The sequence below is a fragment of the Taudactylus pleione genome, unplaced genomic scaffold (assembly GCF_031769625.1).
Source record: "Taudactylus pleione unplaced genomic scaffold, aTauple2 ptg000397bl, whole genome shotgun sequence".
NCBI classification, from domain to species: domain Eukaryota; kingdom Metazoa; phylum Chordata; class Amphibia; order Anura; family Myobatrachidae; genus Taudactylus; species Taudactylus pleione.
Genome location: NW_028284799.1, coordinates 6,335,764 through 6,362,564, shown reverse-complemented (window position 1 = coordinate 6,362,564; position 26,801 = coordinate 6,335,764). Strand labels below are relative to the sequence as shown.

General features: G+C 48.0%; 1 protein-coding gene across 10 annotated transcripts in view; it reads left to right on the top strand.

Moving 5' to 3' along the window:
• The window catches only part of RAD51D (RAD51 paralog D), a 91,712-nt gene extending 67,967 nt beyond the window's left edge, over positions 1–23,745 (top strand). For 8 of the 10 annotated variants that reach the window (XM_088446380.1, XM_088446379.1, XM_088446381.1 and 5 more), the window contains 5 exons: positions 20,691–20,786; positions 21,495–21,585; positions 21,670–21,740; positions 21,816–21,974; positions 22,209–23,745. In XM_088446380.1, coding sequence (XP_088302506.1) covers positions 20,691–20,786; positions 21,495–21,585; positions 21,670–21,740; positions 21,816–21,974; positions 22,209–22,292 — 501 coding nt within the window. In that variant the 3' untranslated portion in view covers positions 22,293–23,745. The remainder of the gene's footprint in view (positions 1–20,690; positions 20,787–21,494; positions 21,586–21,669; positions 21,741–21,815; positions 21,975–22,208) is intronic. The other 2 variants (XM_088446382.1, XM_088446374.1) reach the window with 1 other exon arrangement.
• The last annotated feature ends 3,056 nt before the right edge of the window (positions 23,746–26,801 follow it).

The window sequence follows — 26,801 nt, the reverse complement described above, 5'->3', positions numbered from 1 at the left end:
CTTTCTTACATCCTTAAAACCTCGCAGTCCTGCGTATACATCGGTAACATCAAAGCACATCGGCCCGTCACACATAATTACAGCAGGTCTGAAGGCCCCCATACATCAGAGATTGCAGCAATCGTGCAATTTGCAATCGATTGTGTATAAAAATCTTTCTACTTCAGGGTCCATAGGGTATCCACAGGATACCTTGGGGTATAGGTGTGACGTCAGTCATCGGGCACCATAGAGTTAAGCTTTCAGCCTCCCAGGATGCACTAGGGTCCCCCTCCTATACCCCGCCCCCGAGCCAAGGCACCTCAGTTTAGTTTGGTGCCCGGCCGGAGTCGGGTGCACCTGTTGGAGTGGGGCTAAGAAGAGCCCCTGAAGCTTTCCTGTATGCAGCTGTGGCTGCACATCTGGATGTACAGCATGGACAGTCAGTCCTGACGTCCATGCTGTCTTCCCTACACCCCCCGCCGGTACCGATCCGGGGATGCTGGTGAGCATCTGGGGTCACAGCTAGCGGTGACCCCAGATGTTCCGGACCATGGCCAGATTCAAGGGGGACAGCAAGGTAAGCAGCGGGGTCCCGCGGTGGGTCCCCGCTGTTACATGGTCCAGAGTCCCCAGGCAGGGGGCTCCCTGGGGACTGGCTGCAGCGTGGAGCCAGGTAAGAACCTGCGCTTCCACTACCCACCTGGGACAGCGGACCGCAGCAGAGCAGAAGCGCTGCGGCGTCCCGGGGGTTAAATGCATGCCAGGGGAGCGCGCCTTCCCTGTCGCACAGCCGGCGCCTCCCCCGCTGCACACAGCCCTCTCTGCACTCAGCCGACTGGCCCTGTGGCAGCGCTCCTCCCCCAGGACAGCCTCCTCTCTGCTCCTCGGCGGCCATCTTCCTTGAACGCATGGTGAACGCTGCTGGAAGCCTTGGAAGGAAGCATCTTGGTCTGGGTCCCCCCGCATACCTCTCCTCCGCTGTGGTCAGGTCTGTGTATGCAGCGCTGTGTCCTAGCAGACCCTGTGTCTGCGTAGTTGAGTGATCAGCGCTGGTTAGTGCAGGAATTGATTTTCTTTACATTGTATGTGACTGTGCTAGCGCTGCTGCCTGTATCTTCTATTCTGATTGTCAGCTTTATTACTGTCCCTGTTCTTTCTACTAAGCCCTTGCGGTGCGGTGCTGCAGGGTGGTCTCTCACCTCTTTAAAATACAATTGGTGAGAGGGGTCACATACTTAGTACCATCGTGTCTGAAAGTGATTTTCCTCTCCGGCTACAGTGTACTACGTGTAAAGTACCGTTAGCGGAGGGGGAGGGTAGCGCGGAGGGCCTTTGCCGGCAGTGTTTGTCAATGGTGCGGCCTATTACGGTTACAGCACCGGTACAGGAGCCGCACTGGGCTTGTTTCGCTCAGGCGCTTACAACCTTAGTGGGCCAGTTAGCTCCGCAGCCCGCGTTTACACAGATGGGTTTGTCCCAGCAGTCAGTGGTGTCGTCACCCATGCAGGGTTTCCCAAGACAATTGGTGGTACCCCGCAGTCTCCCTATTTCCCCTCTCCCGGTTTCTCAGGAGCCGGCGTGGGTTAACTCCCTGACGAGTTCTGTACAGCACTTGTCGGATGTGTTGCAGGGGGAGACTGTGATGCGGCCACATAAACGGCCGGTGGCGTCTGTCGGCTCCTTATGAGGATGACGAAGGGACGTCTGATGATGGGGAGATTCTGGATCCTTACGATCAGGAACCTCTCCATACTAAGGACGCTGACGCTAGGTCCAAGGTATATATTCCTGGACTTATTCGGGCAGTCCGCGCAGCCTTGGTGATTGAGGACGAAGTTCCTCCAGCTGCTAAATCCAAGTATGCCTTTTTTAAGGATGTGAAAGGTGACGCCACAGTCTTTCCTCTTTTGGGTCAGTTGGTGGACCATTTAGAGGAGGCGTGGAAACAGCCTGGCAAACGATACCAGCCGCAGAGGTGCCTGGCGGTGGCTTATACGTTCGCAGATAATTATTTTGCTAAGTGGGAATCCCCTCCACAGGTGGATTCTCATGTGACACGTCTTGTCCGTAGTGCCACATTGCCGATGCCATCCATGTCCATCCATAAGGATGCTACGGACCGCAAGGTGGAGATCTGCCTGAAGTCCGCTTATTCCCTCGCGGGGGGGGCAGCGTGGCCGGCTATGGCCATTTGCTGGGTTGCCAGAGTGATGGAGCGCTGGGCGGATTAATTGGAGGCGTCCTTTGATTCCGACTGTCCAGCCAAACAAACGGAGTTGATTGGTAATCTCCGTGATTCGGCCACATACATCAACGAGGCTGCCTTAGACATTAGTACACTGGTATCTCGAATTTCTTCAGCAGCGGTGGCTGCTCGTCGCACATTGTGGTTGCGATGCTGGAAGGCGGACGCTGACTCCAAAAAGGGTTTGGAGGCGTTGCCCTTTAACGGAGAAGTTGTCTTCGGTCCAGATCTGGAGAAGATTGTGGCCACGCTGGCGGCAGCCAAATCGGCATGTCTCCCGTCGGCCGCGGCTCCTTCTGGTTCAGGACCATCGTCCTTTCGGTCTTATAGGGCCCAGGGCAGGCCCAAACCACAGTCTTTTCCCCGAGAGGCTGGTCCCAAAAAATCGGCCAAGCCCTGGAAGCAGGCATGGAGTACCAGACGTCCGGCCCCAAAGCCTGATGACAAGCCTGCGGCCTGACGGTCCGGGCCTCCCGTTGGGGGATCCCAAAGTGGGAGGCCGCCTGCTGCAGTTCGCCAGGTGTTGGTCGGTCACCACGACAAGCACTTGGGTTCTCGAGGTGGTCTCCCACGGGTACGCCCTCTCTTTCCGGCACAGACCCCCGGCTCGATTCTTCACCACGGGTCTACCATCAGACCGGAACAAGGCCACGGAACTGCAGAAGGTCTTGCACACTATGCTCCAGGCTGGAGTTATAGTGCCTGTTCCATTCTCCCAGAGGGGCCAGGGTTTCTATTCCAATCTTTTTTTGGTGCAGAAACCCAATGGGTCATATCGTCCGATTCTCAACCTCAAAGCTCTCAACAAGTCTTTGCGGGTGCCGAAGTTTCGGATGGAGACCCTACGGTCCATCATTCTGGCGCTGGAACCTGGGGACTACATGGTGTCATTGGACATACAGGACGCTTACTTGCATGTCCCTATTCTTTTGCGCCATCAACAGTTCCTCAGGTTTGCAATCCGCAGCGACCACTTTCAGTTTCGGGCGTTACCTTTTGGCCTGGCGACAGCACCGCGTGTGTTCACCAAGGTGATGGCGGTCATGGCGGCTTCTCTGCGGCTGCAGGGAGTCCGCATGTTGCCGTACTTGGACGACCTGTTATTAGTGGCAGGATCTCCAGAGCTCCTTCTACGCCACTTGGACCTGACCATTGCGCTGCTGCAACGGCACGGCTGGTTAATCAACTGACAGAAGTCCACTCTAATCCCGTCTCGGCGGATTCTGCTCGGAGCCTTATTAGACTCGGGACAGCAAAGGATCTTTGTGACGGAGGAAAAGATCTCTGCTTTACAGTCGAGGGTGCGCAGTTGTCTGCACAGCCGCCGGGTGTCTCTACACTCGGTGATGAGGTTACTGGGCTCCATGGTGTCGGTGTTCGACATGGTGGAATATGCCCAGTTTCACTCCAGACCTCTGCAGCAACTGATCCTGTCCAAGTGGAACGGGCTACCTCAGTCTCTAAAGTCCCAGACGATAGTGCTCACCCCGAAGGTTCGCCTGTCCCTTGCCTGGTGGTTGCAGACGACCCATCTCAGCAAGGGACGTCCGTTCTGGGTACCAAATTGGGTCCTGTTGACAACGGACGCCAGTCTTCGGGGCTGGGGAGCAGTTTCGGGTCCACACTTGTTCCAGGGCAGGTGGACGCCGCCAGAAGCGGAGCTTCCAATAAATATCTTGGAACTCCGTGCGGTCTTCAATGCTCTCCAGCAGGCACATCGGGTTCTCCAGGGTCGTCCGGTGCAGGTCCAGTCGGACAACGCTACCACCGTGGCCTTCATAAACAGGCAAGGAGGAACCCGAAGTCGGACGGCTCTCGTAGAGGTGTCTCGGATCCTGGTATGGGCGGAGCGCAATCTTCCGGCCATATCAGCGGTCTTCATCCCGGGAGTGCTAAATTGGGAGGCGGACTTTCTCAGTCGCCAGGACGTTCATCCGGGGGAATGGTCCCTGCACCCGGACGTTTTTCAACTGCTGGTGGACAGGTGGGGTCTTCCAGAGATCGACCTCATGGCGTCCCGGCACAGCAACAAGTTGCCGGTGTACGGGTCTCGCACAAGAGACGAAGAGGCGTCTCTGGTGGATGCTCTGTCCGTCCGGTGGACGTTCCGGTTCGCATACCTGTTTCCTCCGGTTTCCCTTCTTCCACGGGTAATCCGGAAATTCAAACAGGAAGGAGGGACGCTCCTGTTGATAGCTCCCGCGTGGCCCAGACGGCACTGGTTCTCAGACCTTCAGGGTCTCTCCGTGGACAGTCCTTTGCGGTTGCCGCTATGACCGGACCTTCTGTCGCAGGGTCCTTGTCTTCACCCGGACCTGGCTCGGCTGTCTTTGACGGCGTGGCTGTTGAGACAGCCATGTTGAGGTCCAGGGGGTTTTCCAGCTCGGTGGTGCGTACCATATTGCGAGCTCGGAAACCGCCGTCTGCGAGGATATACCATCGCGTGTGGCATACGTTCTTCCAATGGTGTCGACCGAGAGGTTATGCACCGCGGGAGTTTCGTCTGTCTAGGATACTTGCCTTCCTACAAGCGGGACTAGATCATGGGCTTCGCCTTGCTTCTTTGAAGGTACAGGTTTCGGCCATGTCTGTCTGGTTTCACCGTATGATTGCTACAATCCCGGATGTGCGCACCTTTATGCAAGGTGTTCTCCGCATTCAGCCGCCCTTTGTTCCACCTGTGGCGCCTTGGAATTTGGCTGTGGTCCTGAGGGCTCTCCAGGGACCGCCGTTTGAACCACTGGGCTCAGTGGATCTTAAATGGCTAACAGCTAAGACTGTTTTCCTTCTGGCCATAGCTTCGCCAGACGTGTTTCTGATTTAGGGGCTCTTTCTTGTAGACCCCCTTTCTTGGTTTTTCATGGGAACAGGGCAGTGCTCCCCACTCGGCCTGAATTTCTTTGTTGTTTCCCAGTTTCATGTTAATGAGGAAATAGTTGTTCCGGCCTTTAACTCACCTGGTCTTTCCGTGGGTGAGGCCACTTTGGATGTTGTGCGGGCCTTAAGGACTTATGTTGACCGCACTTCTTCGTTTAGGAAGTCGGACGCCTTGTTTGTCCTCTATGGTTTCCGTAAAAAGGGTTGGCCTGCTTCAAAGCAAACTTTGGCAGCCTGGATCCGTATGGCTATTTCTGAAGCTTATCTTCATGAAGGTCTGCCGGTTCCTCCTTCTCTGAAGGCTCATTCCACTAGGTCTGTGGGTCCTTCGTGGGCAGCTCGACGTGGTGCCTCTGCAGTCCAGATCTGCAAGGCTGCTACGTGGTCCTCTGTCCATACCTTCGTGAGGTATTACAGGTTTGACACCTTCGCCTCTCAGGATGCTTCCTTCGGGCGGCGGATTCTCCTTTCAGCACTGGAGCGTCCCCACCCTTAAAGGATACTGCTTTGGGACATCCCCAAGGTATCCTGTGGATACCCTATGGACCCTGAAGTAGAAAATATGAGATATGGTAAGAACTTACCTTTGTTATCTCTATTTCTACGAAGTCCATAGGGTTCCACAGGACTCCCGCCCTGTCGCACCTGTACTGCAGATGGGCTTTATTCTGGTCACCGTTTTTTCCGTCTCCCTATGGTGAGAATGTGATTCTTGTGAGTGTCCAGATTTTTTTCTTCTCTCTCTTTCTTCTCCTCCTCCGGCCTATGGCTTGTGACGTAACTGAGATGCCTTGGCCCGGGGGCGGGGTATAGGAGAGGGACCCAGATGCATCCTGGGAGGCTGAAAACTTTAACTCTGTGGTGCCTGAAGACTGACGTCATCACCTATACCCCAAGGTATCCTGTGGAACCCTATGGACTTCGTAGAAATAGAGATAACAAAGGTAAGTTCTTACCATATCTCATATTTTCCCTTTTTCAATCGATTGCAAATTGCACAATTGCTGCAATCAATCTCTGATGTATGGGGCCTTGACCTTGAAATTGCAAGTCTTGTCAAGTCTCAAGCTGCGTATGCAATCGCAGTGGCTAAGTTAGCATGCCCATGAAACGGACAGGCACGCCTGCATTTCCCCGACCACTCCCCCATCACCACCGCCAAACAATCACAGCCTGTCTCTCACTCTGCAATGTATCTCTATATGCGTCTGTAATTGCAGTGCGATCGCCGTGCATGTGCAGTGTGGCTTATGCGCAATGGCTAACAATCGCTCGATCTGCGTACGCAGTTGCAATTGCGATCCGTGCTGATCAGGCCCATGCCACACTCAATCATAGGCATTTAATGCATGATAGAAATTGATAGATAGATAGAAGGGCTCAGTTCAGTTGTCTGCTTGACGGCAACCCGGACTTGTCCAGAAAGTGTTCGAAACCCAAGCAAAATTTGGCGAATTCGGGTTTGGAACCTACCACGAGGGGTGCGAGATAAGGTGTCGATGCCAGCGTTTTAACACCGTGGCAATGGCAACACGCACCCTTCGCGGCTAATTGGATTGACCCAATAGGTGGTTATGTAATAGGTTTCGAGACCGGCATGATTTTGGCGAGTTTGCCACTGAATTCAAAGCCGCAATCAGTTATAAGTCAAAAACCAGCCTTCCGCTTTTAATTTATGGCAAGTGTCTGAAATCATGCAGGTTCCTTAATCTTGGAACCTATTACATTACCCCCATAGTCTGCAATTAGGAACATGAGAATAATTGTGTCAAAAACTTCGAAATTCTGCACAATATCAATAATGCACAATATCAATCAAGTATATGTATTATTGTTCTATTACAGAACAGACCTGTCTGAAACCTAGATATACTGTATATATTTTTTCATCACTCCATAGGGGACCCAGACTTTAGACAGTGGGTATAGGATGGGAATACAGCGCACCACACCTTTTTTATTTCTCCCAGCAACCCATGCTCCTTCTCCCCTATACCCTGCCCCCAGCCCCAGACAGGCCAGTTTTAGTTTGGTGCCTACATGAGTGGGAACTTTTTCAGGGGGCTGCTTTCAAGCAGCCTCAACTTTTATTTATTTTATTTAATTTATTTTCATTGTTAGAGTGGGCAGCACTAGGCATCCTATAGGACGCCCATATTGTCGCACCCCCAACCTGCAGCAGCCGCAGCTGGACGCCACAGGGGGACAGGTAAGAGCAGCTCCTTGCTTGCAGGGAGCCGTATTGTAGCACCTGTCCCCGTCGGTGCAGGAGAGCACTTGCGGTGCTGACAGCAGGTGTCTAGGTCGCCTGGTACCACCGTTAGACCACCAGGGCAGCAGGCAATGGGGCACTTCTATTGCCCTGGAGGTACATGTCAGAGGTAGGCTTTACCTATTAGATCCTCCCCCACCCTTGGCACATCCCCTCACTAGGCATCCCGCCATAGGGTGACCCCCTCCTCCTCTCTCCTCCCTCACAGAGACATTGAATGGTCATTTTCCCAGTGCCTGCTTCAGCTAGTCTCAGGAGAGTAGCACAGGCTCCTGGTCTCCCTGTATGCCTTCTCCTCAGCAGTCAGATTATACAGAAAGCTCAGAGTGACGTTTGGATTGTTGAGCATTTACTGCCTATTTTGCCTGCATTGAATGTTTCTGTGTGCATGTTAACTTGTTTAGGAATATTTTGTGTTTCTCACTGTCTCCTGTTCTCTGATTTTGCTCTGTTCTGTCTCACTTTATTCTGTTCTGTCTGTCTGTCATTCTGTGCAGATAGCTTGGAGTGATCATTGTTATGGAGTTTGGTTCATTCCCCCTTCTGTAATGCCCCACTTATTGTGGTCAGTCACATTCATTGCACTAGCCTTTTATTCGGGGCTGGACTGGCCATCTGGCACCTCTGACAAATGCCAGAAGGGCCGAAGACCTGATGGATCAATCCGGTCTGAAAGCCTGGCCAAGCAGCTCCACCTCCCGGCGCTCTGCTCGGCCATTATACTGAGAGGGAGGGGTATGCCAGGGAGGCCACGCCCTTGAGACTCGCGGCACGGCCCGCTTTGTGGGTGGGGACTGCCTTGGATTGATGTTTCATGTCTCAAGGGCAAGGCACCTAGGGATGGGGGCGCTTCTGTGTTGCGTAACTGCAGGACTTTTACCAGTTCTCCTCAGGTCCCGGATTATGATGGCCTCTGTGTTTCGCAGCTACACAGTAAGAAGGTCCGTCGGCCACAACTTCCAGCCAGGAACCAGCTTGGGCTCTCTCTCTCACAGGTAATACTGCAGTTGGTTAATAAGCTTGCAACCACCAGACCCGCTCCCCCAGCTGGCATCTCTACATGGACCCAGCTGCCCCCGGTTACACCGTCTCAGGGTACTTTACAGCCTACTGCCATAGAACCGTCCTGGATGCAGTCCTTCACGCAGTCAGTGCAGGTGTTAGCGCAGGTGTCGGCATTTTTAAAACAGATACTAGACAGTGACCGTACTTCCAAACGCAGACTCTCCAGTCGAGATATTTCTACACACCTTTCCGGTTATCATTCAGATTCAGCAAGAAGAATATGTCCAACACTTCGGATGTTGAAACCTCCTCTATCCCGGAAGACTCCCTATCCCAGGTAGATGTAGCAGCCCTAAATAAGGTGGTTAAAGCTGTCCTACGCATCAAGGATGCTGAGCAGGCCCCTAAGGCTAGAACTGCAGTGTTCAAGTGTCAGAAAAAGACTTAGGCAGAATTCCCTTCTTCACAGCTAGAGAACTTTTTAGTGGAGGCATGGGTTCACCCTAATAGATGCTTCCAGGTTTCTAAGCGCATTGCCTCCTTTCATCCACTACCTGCTGCGAATCAGGCAAAATGGGAGTCTCCTCTGGTGGATGCTCACATTGCCCACCTAGTTAAGAACACTACCCTTCCTATTTCTAGTAAGGCATCCCTCAAAGATCCGACAGATAGGATGCTTCAACTGTACCTCAATGGGATTTATTCTCATGCAGATACCATCGTACGTCCAGCCCTAGCGTTCGCTTGGGTGGCTAAAGTAGAGGTTCCCAAACGCAGTTCTCAAGGCTCCCCAACAGCTCAGATTTTAGAGATATCCATGGTTGAGCACAGGTAGTTAAATCAAATTAACTGAGTTACTAATTAAGTCACCTGTGCTCAACCATGGATATCTCTAAAACCTGGACTGTTGGGGAGCCTTGAGAACCGCATTTGGGAACTTCTGGGCTAAGGCCATCAGGGGTTGGGCAGACAACCTTGAAGATAGCTTCAAATCAGGCATCCATAGGAACAAACTATTCTTTCGTGGAGCTCATCAGGGCTGCCTCTTATCTTTGTGAGGCAGCTATGGACACTGGCATTCTAACCTCCAAGGTGTCAGCATCCACAGTGTCTGCTAGGCGAGCCCTCTGGCTTCATTCCTGGTGCGCTGACAGACTCTTAAGAAAGCCCTGGAGGCTCTTACTTATTCAGGGAACATTCTATTTAGTCCAGATTTAGACCAGATCGTGGCCACGGTGGCAGCGACCAAGGCAGCCTTCCTTCCTTCTGCGGCAGCTCATAGGTCTTGAGTCTAGTTTTTGCTCCTTTCATCTGCAGAGAAAAGCCATGGGCCAGCCTTTCTCAGGGTTCCAGGGTTACCCCTTTAAGGGCTCCAAGCCCCAACGTAAACAGCCCTGGTCTACCTAAAGCCCTGCCACCAAGCATGCTGACAAGCCTGCCGCATGACAGGGCAGGCCTCCACCTGGGGGATCCCTGCGTGGGAGGCCCGGCTTCTGCTGTTCTCATAAACATGGATGGAAACCACGTCGGACTCCTGGGTAAAAGGTATTATCTCCCAGGGCTACGTCCTAACCTTTTGGAAGCGGCCTCTGGCCCAATTTTTTTTTACAAAGGTCTCTTGATCCATGCAGGGCCGAAGCACTGCAGGAGTTAATTCACTCCCTACTGGCCTCCAAGGTAATTGTTCCAGTTCCCCTGTCTCAGAGAGGCACAGACTTCAATGCCAACCTCTTCTTGGTTCAGAAGCAAAATAGTTCCTTCCAGCCAATCCTCAACCTGAACGCTGTCAACAAGTACTTGCGGGTCCCCAGTGTCACAACTCTAGGAAAGTTAGCCTCCTGTGATGGATCAGACTCTGCGGGCTGAGACCGTGGTAGCAAAAACTGAGAAGGTTTCAGATTGCTTTTCCTCATAGGAGAAATAAGACTTGAATCCTAGTAGGAGAGTGGGGAATGATGGGTAGAATCAGAGCAAAAGGTCCAGAATGATAAGAACTCGAATCTTGAGAATCTGTGACGAGAAGGTGGCAGCGTAGTTGGAGTGGGATGACTGGTATTAGTGCGTGAACTCCACAGCAAGCAGGTCACTAGTCAGATGACGCTGAGTTATCCTCAGTAGACGGATGCAGGAAACCTGAGTCCGAGTCGCCGGGGTTCACCCAGTAAGACGAGAAGGGGATCCTAGGTCAAAGGTACAGGGGTACTGTATATCCAGCTAGACTGTGATGACCTTGGCTTGCGATGAGTGTGGGTCTTTGAGTACACAACGGTGTGTCGAACTCCAGATGTAGTACACTGAGATGCGTCAAGGAGATATGGATGAAATGTGCAGGTGTGCACATTATAGTCTTGCGACTATAGGTGCTTCAGGTTTTGTACCCAAAGTAGCGTCTTTAGACAAAGAGCAGGACACTGAGATATAGACTTAGTCAAATGCTAAACAATATCAGGAGCCAAATACTAGGACTTGAGAAGACGACGTACAGGCACTGAATGAACGTCCATGAAGGATTTATATAGGCAGTGCCTGTCGCTGATTGGCGGCAGATTCCCAGCAGACTTGAGGGCTAGATCAGATTGGTGAATCCAACATCACATGGCAAAAGCAAGATGGCCGTGCCCATGAACCGGCGTCCTCGCTGATGATATTGGAGAATGACATATTACTGCAGGAGAAGTATCAGTCCGCACTGGAGCGAGAGTTTGAGAACGATGGGACCCACGCTCGGCGCCAGTGAACAAATGGGCGGAGGTACGTAATGCCGCTGAGCGGACTTTGCATCGAGGCCTGATGGTCACATTCCTGACACCCAGGTTCCGCATGGAGTCTCTGCATTCCATCATTCTTGCACTGGAGCCGGGTGATTTCATGGCCTCCTTGGATACCCAGGATGCCTTTTTGCTAGGGATGTGCAGCCTCGGATAGATTTGAGTTTGCACGCCGAGTTCGGATTTGTCCAGGAATGATGATGTTTGTCCATGCAAGATGACGCTTTGCCTCTTTCTGAGTTCAGTTTTTTTTTAGGGAAAAATCCGAACTCTGCTTGCAAACTCGAACCTATCCGAGCCTGCACATCCCTACTATTTGCACGTTCCTATCCGGCTCAGTCACCAGCGCTTCCTCAGGTTTGCGTTCCAGAGGAACATTTTCAATTTCGGGCATTGTCATTTGGTCCCTCCATGGCTCCTCGTGTCTTCATGAAAGTCATGGAAGCTCATTTTCAGTGCAGGGGTATCAGGATTTTGTCTTATCTGGACTACCTACTTATCCTCGCCCAGTCTCTGGATGTCCTCAGGGAACACATCCGTCTCACGATATATCTTCTCTAGTCCCATGGATGGATCATCAATTGAAAGGAATCCTCCTTGACTCCATCGCAGGAGATGTGCCATCTGGGGGCCTTACTAGATTCCAAAGTTCAGTAGGTTTTCCGACAGACAAACTTCGTGACCTACAGGCCAAGATTTGCAAGTTCTTATGTCACCGCCGTGTGTCAATACTCTTGCATTCAGATTCTGGGCTCTCTTGTCTCCACCTTCAACATGGTGGAGTATGCTCAGTTTCACTCTTGGCTTCTTCAGATGGAAGTTCTGCAGCATAAAGGCACAAGAGATCATCATCTCTCGGGTAGACCGGCACTGCCTCTTGTGGTGGCTCCAGGTGTCCCACTTAAACAAGGGCCATCCCTTTTGGATTTAGGACTGGGTCCTCCTCAGCACCGCTGCAAATCTTCATGGGCAGGGGGCAGTAACCTGTTAACAGACCTTTCTCAAGAGAGCTGACTACCAATCAACATTCTGGAACTTCTAGCGGTCTTCAGACTTCTCTGCCTAGCTCTTTCACTCCTCCGGCATCGTCTGGCCCAGGTACAGTCCGACAACGAGACAGCCGTCGCCTACATAAACCTACATGGCGGCACACAGTCGCGGTGTCTTGAAAGAGGTGAGCCGTATTCTCAGCTGGGCAGAGCGTCATCTTGTGACTCTGTGGACGGAGTCCAGAATTGGGAAGCGGACTTCCTCAGCCGCCAGTAAAGTTCACTCAGACGAGTTGGCGTTTCAATACACACAAAAGGGGGAGGATAATTCTGCACAGTGGGTTTTGGTGGTGCGCTCAGAGTCTGTAAAGTGCAACAGTAAGCAAATTGTAACTTTTATTTAGACAATTAAAATTATCAGTAAACGTATCCCTAAAAAAAGCACAAAAAAATTTACAATCTCTATATGGATGCAATTAACATTTGATAAGTAACGGTGAAATATTTTTACAGTACAATCTAATCCTCTATAAAATGATTATATATAAAAGTTACTGGATCCCCAGGTGTCATATCATTTGTATATAGAGTACAATCCATATGAATTAAGGGCATAGGCTTTATCGATAATTATCTCAAGACTGAATGGCAAACTCTAGCTACAATAAAACAAGGAAGGGGAAAAAAAGCACAAAACCACACCAATATAGCAATATACACCAACATTGTGGTGATATATTATTACCAAAAACTGTGCAAGACATATACTTTAATCAAATTCTCAACAATCTGAATGGCAAACCTGTAGTGATGTTAATCACTTGGTCAAAAAGATCCACAGAGCAGACATATAATTTAAACAAATGAGCCTTTCTGTGACTGAATGCAGTCAGGAAGCCGACGGTCGAAATGCCGACCGCTGGGTTCCCGACTGTCAAATCCCGGCAAGGTACTAATGACAGGCATTGAAATTCCCGACGCCTGTCATTAGACCTACGCCGGGAGCCCGACGCCCGGCAGACCGAACGAAGGTAAGCCGGGTGCGGACAGCCGCGCGGGGGGGAGGGTTAGGTTTTAGGACTCCCGGGGGGGGGGATTTAGGGTTAGGCCCCCCCCTCCCCCTGGAGGGTTAGGTTTAGGCTAGGGGAAGGGGGGGTGTTAGGGTTAGGCACCTCCGGGGGGAGGTTAGGGTTAGGCACCCCCCCTGGGAGAGTTAGGGTTAGGCTGCGTGGAAGGGGTGGTTAGGTTTAGGCAATTAGAGGGGGGTTAGGCACTAGGGAGGGAGGTTAGGGTTAGGCACCCCTAAAGGCGTGTTGGGGGGGGTATAAGGTTAGTTAATACTTACCTTTGGAGCTGTCGGAATCTTCACTAGTGCCGGTCTTCCGGCGTCGGGATGTAAACCGCCGGACATTGGTCCGGCGGTATTTCATACCGATCCCTCTGTGACCTATATCAATCGTACTCCAAATGAAAAAGTAAATAAAAAAAGTGTAGTAGAGCTGAAGATCTTATCACAGCTAAATGTATGTTCATTTGCTTCTACTGCCGCTGTGCTTGCAAATGCATTGAACACAGTAGGTGAGAGAGCAGACCATACAATCCATCTGTGATAAGAAGAAAGATAAAAGAATGAGATCTGCTGTTGGGAAGTCCCAGTGCAAGGAATAAAAATCACAGGATTCCAATGAGAGTCCCACTGAATTTCAGAAAAAGAAGTACAGATATTTGGAAGATTAACTCAACATATAATTGAACGCCGGTATTCATATAAAGTGCCAATATGAAGTGTCAATCATAAGTAAAAGACATTCATAAAAGCATTACATCAACAAAAATGCTGGTGTTCATATACTGTAAAAATACCAATAAAAAGTGTAAATCCTAAGAGAATCTGAAATATAAATACATTTGAGCATAATGCCATACACAATGTTTCAATAAATATCTAATTGCCTCCCCTATAACAAATGAATTATAGTGTGTCACACATATTGAAGGTAAATTAGAACATACTGGGCATCACATATGTGCGGTCTGGTCCGTACACAAACCGGGTACGCCTATTCGTCAGATGCGCATTTCACCCTGTGTGGCTTGATCACTGCCCGAGTGGGTGTGTCATCCAGATGCCTTTCAGCTAGTAGTTCTTCAACTACAAGCTGTTGAGGTAGTGCTCACGCACCAGGGATCCATGTACACTTCTGGTGGACGCCTTAGCGGTTCGGTGGACATTCCATCTCATGTACATCTTCCCACCGATCTCGCTTATTCTGCAGGTCCTCCGCAAGTTGAAGTTGGAAGGCGGCACTGTGATCCTTGTAGCTTCTGATTTGCCGTGACAAGCTTGGTACATGGATCTCCTAGGCCTCTCCATGGATGCTCCGCTGCGTCTTCCCCTGTGGCCGGATCTACTGTCTCAGGGCCTCGTGCTTCCACGCATGTGGCCCATCTTGCTTGGATGTCTCAAGCGACGGGATGTCGCTTGAGACATCCGTTTTGAGAGAAAAGGGGTTCTGCAAATCTGTTATTTGTAGCATGCAGAAGGCCTGTAAACCTTCTGTAAGGATTTTTCACTGGGTTTGGCAGACTTTCTTCGCCTGGTGTTCAGCTATGAGTTTTAACTCCAAATCCTTTAGACTCTGACGAGTCCTCTCCTCTCTCCAAGCAGGTCTGCGTTTTGATTCTTCACCTCTCTTCTTTAAATGTGCAGGTTTCAGCCCTTTCAGTCCTCTTCCAGAGACAGATAGCTCTGATGCCTGTTGTTCAGACTTACTTACAGGGTGTCCTCCACGTTCAGCCCCCTCCGGTGGCTCCATGGAACTTGACTTTTGTGCTTCAGGCTCTTCAATCGTCATACTTTGAGCCCTTGGACTCTCTGGATTTTGTTGGCTTATGTGGAAAATGATCTTCTTATTTGCCATAGCGTCAGTCCAGCCGGTGTGAGATGTGAGCGCGTAGTTTTCTCTCTCTCCCCATTTCCGGTCTTTCACTTGGAGTGGGATGTTCTTTGGACACGATTAGGCTACCTCCCTAAAGTAGTTTCTCGGTTTCACATTATCACGACCAGGGTTTCTCGACATGGTGGTCGACGGGTATTACCTGTGAGGTCACTCTGGTGGGTGGCATCTGTCGGTGGTGCGCGGGCATGCTGTCACGTTGGGCTGGTGAGACCTGGCGGTGCTTCCGTTCCGTTTTGGCATGGGCGCCGCCATCTTGCCTCCGGCCATGTGATTTGTACCTCCAATCCTGGTTTGTCACATGCTCTCTCTGGCCAGTCACGGCACAGCACTTGGTATTTAGGGAGGTTCAGAGCCTCACTTCATTGCCAGTGCAACGTGTTTCTCAGCATAGCTGAGAGAGAGTTCCCTGTGCTCACCACCTGTTACCTGTGAAACGCTACCTGCCTGCTTGTCTGCTCCAACCCCGCTGGACTACCCTGCATCCTCCATTACCTTCCCCTTGCCTGAGTACCTGAGTCCTGCTGTTCACCCTGCACCTTGCCTCCACTGACACTCTGCTGGATATTTCTTCCTCAGTCAGCACTCTTAATTAATCAGTCACCACCTGGACAGTTCCCCTTGTCTGCCACTACCTAGACATTTTCTATTAACCAGTCACTACCTGGACATTTTCCATTGCCTGTCACTAACTGGACTTTTTCGTATTTGCCTCGCTACAGCTTCCAAGTGCACTTTAGTGCTTTACCCGAACTTTCTGTTTTACCACATTCATGTCTGTTAAGCTACTCATTAAAAACTCCACATTTACTTTTAAACCTGCTTCATTGTCTGCTCCTATTACCACCTCGGGTCCACAACAAATCCACAACCTCACACACATTAACCAGGAGATCATGGTCCCTGTCTTTCAAGCAGCTGATTCTTCACCGGAGGAGGCCTTTTTGGATGTTGTGAGGGCTATTCCCGATATTTATGTGTTCAGGACCCGGGATCTCCGTAAGACAGAGTCCCGTTTTTGTCCTCTATGACCTTCACAAATGTGGCTGGCCAGCTACGAAGCAGACTTTGGCCAGATGGCTTTATTTGACTATCCGCCACGCTTACGCTGTGACGAACCTTCCTATTTCGGCCATGGTGACAGCTCATTCCACCAGGTTGGTAGGAACTTCTTAGACAGCTCGACATGGCGCCTCTACAGAGCAGCTTTGTATGGTGGTCACATGGTCCTCCGCCCATACATTTCTCAAATTCTATTAATTTGACACCTTTGTTTCTGCAGACGTGGCTTTCAGGCGAAGTGTTCTCGGCTCAGGAGCGTCCCCGCCCTTAGGGGTACAGCTTTGGGACGTCCAACTGTCTAAAACCTGTGATGAAGAAAAGGAGATTTATGGTCTTACCTGGTTAAATCTTTTTCTTTGAAATCCATAGGGGACACAGGGCGCCCACACGGGATGTAGTTATAATCCCGACGTGCAGCATTCTGGCTGAAGAAATCCTGGTGCCGGAATGCCACTACCCGGCTAGAAGACCAGCGTCAGAATACAGATAGAAGGTGACATCCAGACGCCAGAACCCGACAGCCAGGATGCAGAACGTGAGTATAGGCGTATAGCAGGGCTGGTTAGAACTTGGCAGCAGGGGGAGGGTTAGGTTTAGCTGTCACGGGGGGACGTTAGGCCAGGGGAGGGGTAGGTTAGAGTTAGGTACTCCCGGGAGTGGGTTAGGGTTAGGCACCACTGAGGGTAGGTTATGTTTAGGCAGTAAGGGGGGAGGGTTAGATTTAGGCACCAAGGGGGGAGGGTTAGGTTTAGGCACTAACGGGGAGAGTTAGGGTGGGGTGGAGGGAGGGTTAGTGTTAGGATGTAAAAACGGGGTTGGGGGGAGGGTAGGTATACTTACCTGACCCTTGTCGGGATCCTGAGCGTCAGGATGCTGCTGTCAGTATATTGACAGCAGGCATCCCGACTGCCGGGATTACATACCCATTCCGCCCACACTGGCGCACCTGGCTTGCAGGGTTTTGCTCGGCTTCCGGTTCCCCTATCCACATCTTCTTATAGTTGTTTGAACCTGTGTATGTGCCGGTCTTCCTTCTGCTTCTCGCTTCTGTCTGGTGCTTGCTAATTTAACTGGCTGGCTGGGGGCGGGGTATTGTGGAGAAGGATGCTGATAGAAAAATGTAACAGTTTGATGCCCGGACTCCTACTCACAGCCTATATTCACTGTCTAAATCCTGTGTCCCCTATGGATTTTGAAGAAAAGGATTTAACCAGGTAAGAACATAAATATCTATCTACCAAATATCAAAAGCTAACAGTTTATAATCCATAAATCTATCCGCATGTTTATCATCATTAGAAGCAATTAGCTAATGCAAAGTGGATGGCAGGACGGAGTCTGCATATGAAAACTTGGTAAAGGAAGGATACATACAAAGTGAAATCGGCCCTTACAACTGCTGTTAATCTGTTTGCTGCAGCAGCGAACAGAGCAATGAGAGTGCTGGAGAGTTGAGCTTTGTAGATATAGAAATAGAGAGTAGAGTTATGAATCTACTGTTAGTTTTCTGGCTTCTGTCGTGTCCTGTTTAAACTTTAGTGCAGGCCTACTGTGGTGCACAGACTCTAATAATAGTTCCATCAAACCAGGCCTCTCTCTTAGGGTTGGACCACGTCATAAATATTATAGCAAGGTGGGTTTTATATTTGTTTTGTTTCAGTTTAAAACCCAGTTCATACGGTGAATTATATATATAGAATACCCTCCGTAAGCAAGACTACTATTACTATACTTCTCTGTAAATGGCTTTACTCCATGAGTAAGGATCTGATTCAAAGTTGTGAGCAAAGCAGACAAAAACATCCAACTAGTTGATTGGTTGGAATGAAAATCTGGTAAAGTATGGGAGTAACTGATGATCAGCAATTTGCTCCTAAATGCCAGAAAACAGACGGAAATGGACGTTCAGACAAGTCTGTTAAATGTTTGATCTAAACAATTTGTTCAAACAACAGATTTTGTCCATTTTCCTGTGTTTGGGAGCAAATTGCTGATTGTCATTTGCTTTCATACCTTACCAGATTTTCATTCCAACCAATCAACTAGTTGGATGGGTGGACAGAAAATCTTTACGTGTGTACCCAGCTTTAGAGTGGGGTGCTGTTTGCCAATACCAAGCAGGTGAAAATTTAGCATGCCTCTGATTGCTGGGAAGATCTGAAGGTTCAGCTGATCACTCCTGCTCATCCACCTGTCCATGCCACTCCCATAGCTGTATCAGTGTGAAACTAGGTGTAGTACCGTTTAGCCAGACCTTATCAATTATAAGTTTGCAGATCCCATGTATTTATATGTTTTTGTCCTAGGTAAATCATGTCCTACTGTATGTTAGTTATGCAATCTATGTTTTAGTCTGACAAACATTCAAAATGTATGTTCTTATGGTCCATGAAAGGTTTTGGGACATATAAGTAATGTGCAATTTGTTTTTGTATCTCAACTTCCATTTACTCTTTGTTTTAACATTGACTGTGATTTATGATCATTACAATGACTTGTACACAAAGAAAAAAATTTATATATATATTTTTTTTATTTTATTGAAGTATAACTAACATACAACAATACAAAGATAAGTTTTAGGTCTGGAAGAACAAACCTCTACAGAGTGGCAATGGGGTAACAATATATAATAAAACACAATACAGAGAGTACATTAGTTAAAAACTAAGTATAAAATGCTTCATATAGTTATCTGTAGATCTTGGAGGAATACACGTTTCATACCATAAAGTATTACGGAAACAATCATATACGGACCTTTTGGTAGAATGAGGGAACCTATTTATACAACTTTCCCACATAGCAAAATGTTCACACGGGTTTCCTTTTGAAGAAATTCCTCCAACCAATCCATATAAAAGGGAAAAAAAAGCTTCTCCTTGATAATTCCAAAGGGGAAGGAGAGCTCTGAATCCACAAATGTAGAATTCTTTTTTGGGTAGCAGAAAAAAGTAGCGAACAACTATTTTTTAACATTTTTGGAAATTTTAGTAGTAGACAGTACAAAGCCAAAAATTGTCTATCCAGGTGTCAATGGGGCATAATTAACCAAGTGGATAAAGGCAAATCTCCAAACTGACAACCAAAAAAGTCTAATTAAAGGGGCATGCCCACAAACAATGGTATAAATAAGCAAAAGGTTGTTGACACTTTGGTCAGGCCCAGGCTATTTAGTATACTCATAATGAATCCTAATCTATGAATAGAAATATAAGCTCTGTGAAAAAATGTTAAGAAACATTTCAGTGTATGTGGCAGTAAGTAATGTGGTCATAGAGTAGGATAGCATTTTATTTAATAAGCACAGTTAAGGAAGGAAAGTATTCCAAACATTGGGGAATACCCATCCTATGGACCAAGTAATCTAAGGGAGGCCTAAGAACCTGAATGAATGGAGATAGCCTTATGACTTAGGGGAGGTCTCAATAACCAAGTGTCCAGAGTATTGTCCCAGTAACCCACCGGAATAGATTTCAAAGTATTATTAACACAATATTTGGCTTGGAGAAAATGAAGACTAAATGTACCAATGAAGGGGAATTTAATAAAAACATTAGAATAACAAAGTAGTTTCTTGGCCAACATAACACAGCCCAGCTCTATTCCACATACGGAATGGATGAGAAGCTTCTCCTCGTGAAAATATGAGTTCTGCAAAAAAGGTAAATGGATAGTGTAATGGGAATGTAAATGAAACCTGTGTCTTAAAATAAGCCACATTTTTCTTGTGGCCTTCAGAAGGGGATTACCAAGTAAGGAAAAAGGAATATCAATGTCAGACGAATGTAAAAAAAAAAAAAAAAAGGCACCAATGATATATGTGGCAAAAAACCTTGTTCAAGAGCATTATCTGTATATGTCTGTTATGTAGCCATCTCGTAAATAGTGGAGATGTGCAGCGTGGTTTTATTTATGTAATACCAGTTATTTATATAGCGCTTACATATTTTGCAGCATTTTACAGACTATTTGGACATTCATATCAGTCCCTGCCGCAGTGGAGTTTGTCAAACTATATTTCCCATCACATACTCTCACACACACACACACACTACGGTTCATATTTGTTTGGAGCCAGTTAACCTACCTGTATATTTTCGAAGTGTGGGAGGAAACCGGAGTACCCTGAGGAAACCGGAGTACCCTGAGGAAACCTACGAGCACAGGGAGAATATACAAACTCCACACAGTTAAGGCCATAGTGGGAATCAAACCTAGTTTTGAGTTGACACTAAATGTACCAGGTTAAATCAATCAGTGACCATTTTTGATTTAGTTGAGATTGACCTTCTAACAATCAAATAAGATTTCCGCTTTATTTCCTCCCAAAAAAAAGTGTTTTGTTTAAATTTCTATTCCATCAATCAAGAAATGGACTTTAAGGGATGGTAATTTCAAAACCTTTCTCCCTTTTCAGCAACAGAATTAGTTGTCACAAAACTATATTTTTTGCAGTTTGTGGAATTATGTTCTGTTTGGATTCTATATTTCAGTGTACTTATTGTGTACTCAGTTGTATCTGAATTGCAGGTTTCAGCTCTTCAAAGAATTGAGGTTGTCCACGTCTTTGATGCATATAAGGTATTAGATGTGCTTCAGGATCTGCGGAATAGTTTTTCACAACAGGTTTGCATAATGTATTTAAAATAGATTTAATTTAATCATATATACTTTATACAACACACACTGGGCCTGATTCAAAGCCGCTCGTAAGCTCCGAGCGATGTTCGCACATCTGCGCATGCGTATGGGTCGTAATGCGCATGCGCCAACCAGTCAGTGTGGTCGGAAAACGTGTGTTCGCAAAATTGCGAGTGCCTGCTAATTTGAGTGACAGGATGAGGCGTTTGTGGGTGGTAACAGTGGAAGGTTCTTGAAAACGGGGAGTGGAGATCCGAACGCAGGCGTGCCAAACGGTCAAAACGGGCGTTTTAAGGGTGTGCATAATTAACAAAGCAGTGTCATCGACCACGTCACTTGGTTGTTTCTTAGCCTGAACTGTTCGCATGATTGCGGTAGGAAAATCCAACCACAAGCACTGCGAGCAGTTCAGATGCCTTTCGATGTACTCGATTAATCTAATAAATAGCGGAGATGACGTATGATGCGAGCGGCCAGGGGGCGTCTTTACAAAATAGTGAGCGCATGTTTCGTTCGCTCGCTCGCTCAGACATAGAGGCATCAACCGACCGCAAAGAGCGAGCGCTCAATTTAAATGGCCGGCCCCTTTTTCCTGAACGAGCGAGCATAAATAGCGTCCGGCTCTGAATCAGGCCCACTGTTCTATATTATTTATTAATAATATACATAAAATTATTATTGTGTTATTTTCAGCAAACAAGATATGGAGATGCACTGAGACTTCTGGTAGTGGATTCAGTATGTGCTGTGATCTACCCCCTGTTGGGTGGGAAACAGACAGAAGGTGATTGTGAATTACATTCAGATTTCAGTATGAGGTGTACCATGCAGAGACGTTCTAGTTAAACTGACCGATTCTTTCTTATAGGAATGGCAATTATGATGCATCTAGCACGGGAACTACAGTCGTTTGCTCATGATTTCAGCTTAGCTATACTTGTAAGAACCATAATAAATAAATGGAATATACTATATTCTGACAGGCTGATGTTAAGTGGTGTTTTGTCTTTCCAGGTAACTAACCACATTACCAAAAATGGAGCCACTGGATTTCGTCCTGCACTGGGCCGTTCCTGGAGCTTTGTCCCCAGCACTCGTATTCTGCTACACAGACCGGAGGGAAGCAAGCAGAGTGACCATCGTACAGTGTCACTTGTCAAGTCGCCTCGGCAGGTAGGAAAGTCCGCTTTATTTTCTTTCTTTTTTTGGTCTCCATGTAACATCACTAAAATTAAATGAAAAAAATAATAATCTGTTTTTCCTCACATCCGTATCACAAATCTATTCTATTGGAAACCAAATTGTAAAATGACATTGCTCCATGCCTTAAAATAAAAAATAAACTACCCCCGTATCTTGTTTTACTCTAATTGCATGCTGTTTATACTGTATTTGTTTGATTTCCAGCCCACCCATTTACAAATGGAGTTGGAAATTGGGAGCTCTGGGACTCTAGAGGAGAACAATGCAAGTACATCTTGTGGGCCATGATGCTGACCAAATACAAGACATTACTCTGGACCTTTTTAAACATGCTCAACAATTTCTCGGACATTGTTTTTCTCGAGGCAAATTCATGATTTTGCTAACCCAGCAAAATAGATTTACACACCTATGGATGATTAAAGAAATCTCGAAAACATGAACTGTTCATCGCATTTAAGGACTGGAGTCGAGATCCCCTGTTTTAGAGAATTGTGAAAGCATTCTGTTGACATGGTACATATCGCTGACTTTATTTTTTTTTATAATTTTTCTTATTTTACCATGTAAAATATGGGTTCTGAAGATGTTTATTTGCATCCAATGTGTATGTTTTGTCTCTGCAAGAACAAAGCTGCTCTGTTCGTTCCCTTCTATCTGAAACTGAGATACATTCTTAAAGATTCTCTAAGGATAAACTACAAATTACATTATGTAAAGGAGCATCTCTTAACCTATATTTAAAAGTTTCGGGAGCACAACATATTTTAGATGATGTGATCATGGTAGGAGGATAGACTACTTTTTTCCTATGCACAAAATAACTTTTTGACATAAGCTGTCACACACAATGCTATCCCATGACATGACCATCAAACAAACTAAATTGGAACCAGTTTGAATACACATGTGAATGGACACACTTTCATTTATCATTTTGTCTGGCGAGTTACAGTGGTATAATGTTTTCCTTCTGCTAGTAACTGCACAGAAAGTATAAAGTATAGTCAACTACAGCTGGTTAATTGTAATATTCAGCTGTGTGTGTTCTTTTTTTTTTGTAATTTTATTTTAACCATGCAATTGCTTTGGGTGTACACATGCTACATTTGGATATAAAAAATACCTTGTGTTTAGCCTATATGTGTGCAGTACTGAGAGAATCTCAGCCTGAATTATTTGATAAGAGAAAGATTTACTTAGATTTACAGAGGGTATAAATGTAATTTCAGTTATATTAAGTTCTGTACAGGCATGAGAATTTAGTGGTAACATGTATTTTAGGTATTCTTTCGTCAGCATTTTGTACAAATCCTACAATTGTTATTGTTTTATTGTTGTAAAATGTGTTCATGTATTTTTCTCACTCTCAATAGATTGTTTTATCTGTACAGCAACAAATAGGTGATAACGTTTTGTTTATAAGGTAGATAACCTAAGCCAGGCTAATTCAGTAGTGGCAACATATATAAAAACTACAATACACGTAACTTACTTTTTTGTTTATCTTTTAGCAAACTTTAGCCAAATATGGCTGATAACAGAGAATATCACCTTGCACATACAATTCCTTTGTCTAAAGTTCTGTCACCATGTAGTCCATTAATGGGAATACAGCTACCCCTAATGTAAAATATAAGTATATGATCATGTTTACAATATCATTGTGTATTATTTCTTTAAATACACTTGTTTAAATTTGAAATAAAGCAAGTTTTCTCGTATGCAGCCTGTAATCTTAAAAATTTCGTAAAAGGGAATTTATGATCTATTGCTGAAAGTCTATATTTGGTTTTATGTGTATCAATAACTCTTCTTTTAACCTCCTTGCCGCTGTTTTTTTGGTCATCCCTGTGCTGAACCTATTGTGACATTTTTGGGCGGGCTGGTCACATTCCATCATCACAAATTATACCTGTTGTTTTGTTTTTTTTCAAAAAAATATTTCTTTCTTCACATGGCAAAGAAAATGTTCCCAAAATAGCCAAAAAAGTTTTTTTTACAGAAATTACAAGAAAGTCAAATGCATTGTTTTTTCTATGAGCCGCCAACAAATAGTTTGATTCTTGCATTGGTATTAATCCACCCTTCCAAAACCTAATCAAGATTCTAATTCTGCATAAAATGTGCAGGAGGAATACAGTGTGCAGTAAAGCATAACATTTTTGAAGACTAGACGACCTATTTTATCTCAGGATGGTAAGAGCTGGGCATTAGAACCTACCAATTTTTGGATCTTAATTATTTTTCTACTTCAGGGTCCATAGGGTATCCACAGGATACCTTGGGGTATAGGTGTGACGTCAGTCGCAGGGCACCAAAGAGTAAAGCTTTCAGCCTCCCAGGATGCACTAGGTCCCCCTCCTATACCCCGGGCCAAGGCACCTCAGTTTAGTTTGGTGCCCGGCCGGAGTCGGGTGCACCTGTTGGAGTGGGGGCTAGAAGAGCCCCTGAAGCTTTTTCTTCATGCAGCTGTGGCTGCACATCTGGATGAACAGCATGGACAGTCAGTCCTGACGTCCATGCTGTCTTCCCTACACCCCGCCGGTACCAGAACGCCGGTACTGATCCGGGGATGCTGGTGGGCGTCTGGGGTCACAGCTAGCGGTGACCCCAGATGCTCCGGACCATGGCCGGATTCAAGGGGGACAGAGGTAAGCAGCGGGGTCCCGCGGTGGGTCCCCGCTGATCACATGGTCCTAAGTCCCCAGGCAGGGGGCTCCCTGGGGACTGGCTGCAGCGTGGAGCCAGGCGACCAACCTGCGCTTCCACTACCCCCTGGGACAGCGGACCGCAGCAGAGCGGTAGCGCTGCGGCGTCCCAGGGGTTAAATGCATGCCAGGGGAGCGCGCCTTCCCTGTCTCACAGCTGGCGCCTCCCCCGCTGCACACAGCCCTCTCTGCATGCTGCCGACTGGTCCTGTGGCAGCGCTCCTCCCCCAGGCCAGCCTCCTCTCTGCTCCTCGGCGGCCATCTTCTCCAGAACGCATGGTGAACGCTGCTGGAAGCGCTGGACGGAAGCATCGTGGTCTGGGTCCCCCCGCATACCTCTCCTCCGCTGTGGCTCAGGTCTGTGTATGCAGCGCTGTGTCCTACCAGGCCCTGTGTCTGTGTAGTTGAGTGATCAGCGCTGTTAGTGCAGGAATTGTTATTTCTCTGCATTGTATGTGACTGTGCTAGCGCTGCCTGTAACTTTTCTTCTCTAAACTGTCAGCTTTATTACTGTCCCTGTTCTTCTGCTAAAGCCCTTGCGGTGCGGTGCTGCAGGGTGGTCTCTCGCCTATTTAATACTTAATTGGTGAGAGAGGTCACATACGTGGTGCCATCATGTCTGAAAGTGATTTTCCCCTCCGGCTACAGTGTACCACGTGCAAAGTACCGTTAGCGGAGGGGGAGGGTAGCGCGGAGGGCCTTTGCCGGCAGTGTTTGTCCATGGCGCGGCCTATTACGGTTACAGCACCGGTACAGGAGCCGCCCTGGGCTTGTTTCGCTCAGGCGTTAACAGCTTTAGTGGGCCAGTTAGCTCCGCAGCCCGCGTTTACTACGATGGGTTTGTCCCAGCAGTCTGTGGTGTCGTCACCCATGCAGGGGTTCCCACGACAATTGGTGGTACCCCACAGTCTCCCTATTTCCCCGCTCCCGGGTTCTCAGGAGCCAGCGTGGGTTAACTCCCTGACGAGTTCTGTACTGCACTTGTCGGATGTGTTGCAAGGGGAGTCTGTGATGCGGCCTCATAAAAGGCCGGTGGCGTCTCTGTCCGCTCCTTATGAGGTTGACGAAGGGACGTCTGATGATGGGGAGATTCTGGATCCTTACGATCAGGAACCTCTCCATACTAAGGACGCTGATGCTAAGTCCAAAGTATATATTCCTGGACTTATTCGGGCGGTCCGCACAGCCTTGGTGATTGAGGACGAAGTTCCCCCAGCGGCTAAATCTAAGTATGCCTTTTTCAAAGATGTGAAGGGCGATGCCACAGTCTTTCCTCTTTCGGGTCAGTTGGTGGACCATTTAGAGGAGGCGTGGAAACAACCTGGCAAAAGATACCAGCCGCAGAGACGCCTGGCGGTGGCTTATCCGTTTGCGGATAATTATTTTGCTAAGTGGGAATCCCCTCCACAGGTGGATTCTCGCGTGACCCGTCTTGTCCGTAGTGCCACATTGCCGATGCCATCCATGTCCTCCCTTAAGGATGCTACGGACCGCAAGGTAGAAATCTGCCTGAAGTCCGCTTATTCCCTTGCAGGGGGGGCAGCACGGCCGGCTATGGCCATTTGCTGGGTTGCCAGAGCGATGGAGCGCTGGGCGGATTCATTAGAGGCTTCTTTTGAATCCGACTGTCCGGCCGAACAGGCGGAGTTGATTGGCAATCTCCGTGATTCGGCCACCTACATCAACGAGGCGGCTCTAGACATTAGTACTCTGGTGTCTAGAATTTCTTCAGCAGCGGTAGCTGCTCGTCGCACCTTGTGGCTGCGATCCTGGAAGGCGGACGCAGATTCCAAGAAAGGTCTGGAAGCGTTGCCGTTTACCGGAGAAGTTCTCTTCGGTCCGGATCTGGATAAGATTGTGGCCACGCTGGCGGCAGCCAAATCTGCTTGTCTCCCGTCGGCCGCTTCTCCTTCTGGTTCGGGACCATCGTCCTTTCGGTCATCTAGGGCCCAGGGCAGGCCCAAACCACAGTCGTTTCCTCGACAGGCTGGCCCTAAGAAATCGGTCAAGCCCCGGAAGCAGGCATGGAGTACCAGACGTCCGGCCCCCAAGCCAGATGACAAGCCTGCGGCCTGACGGTCCGGGC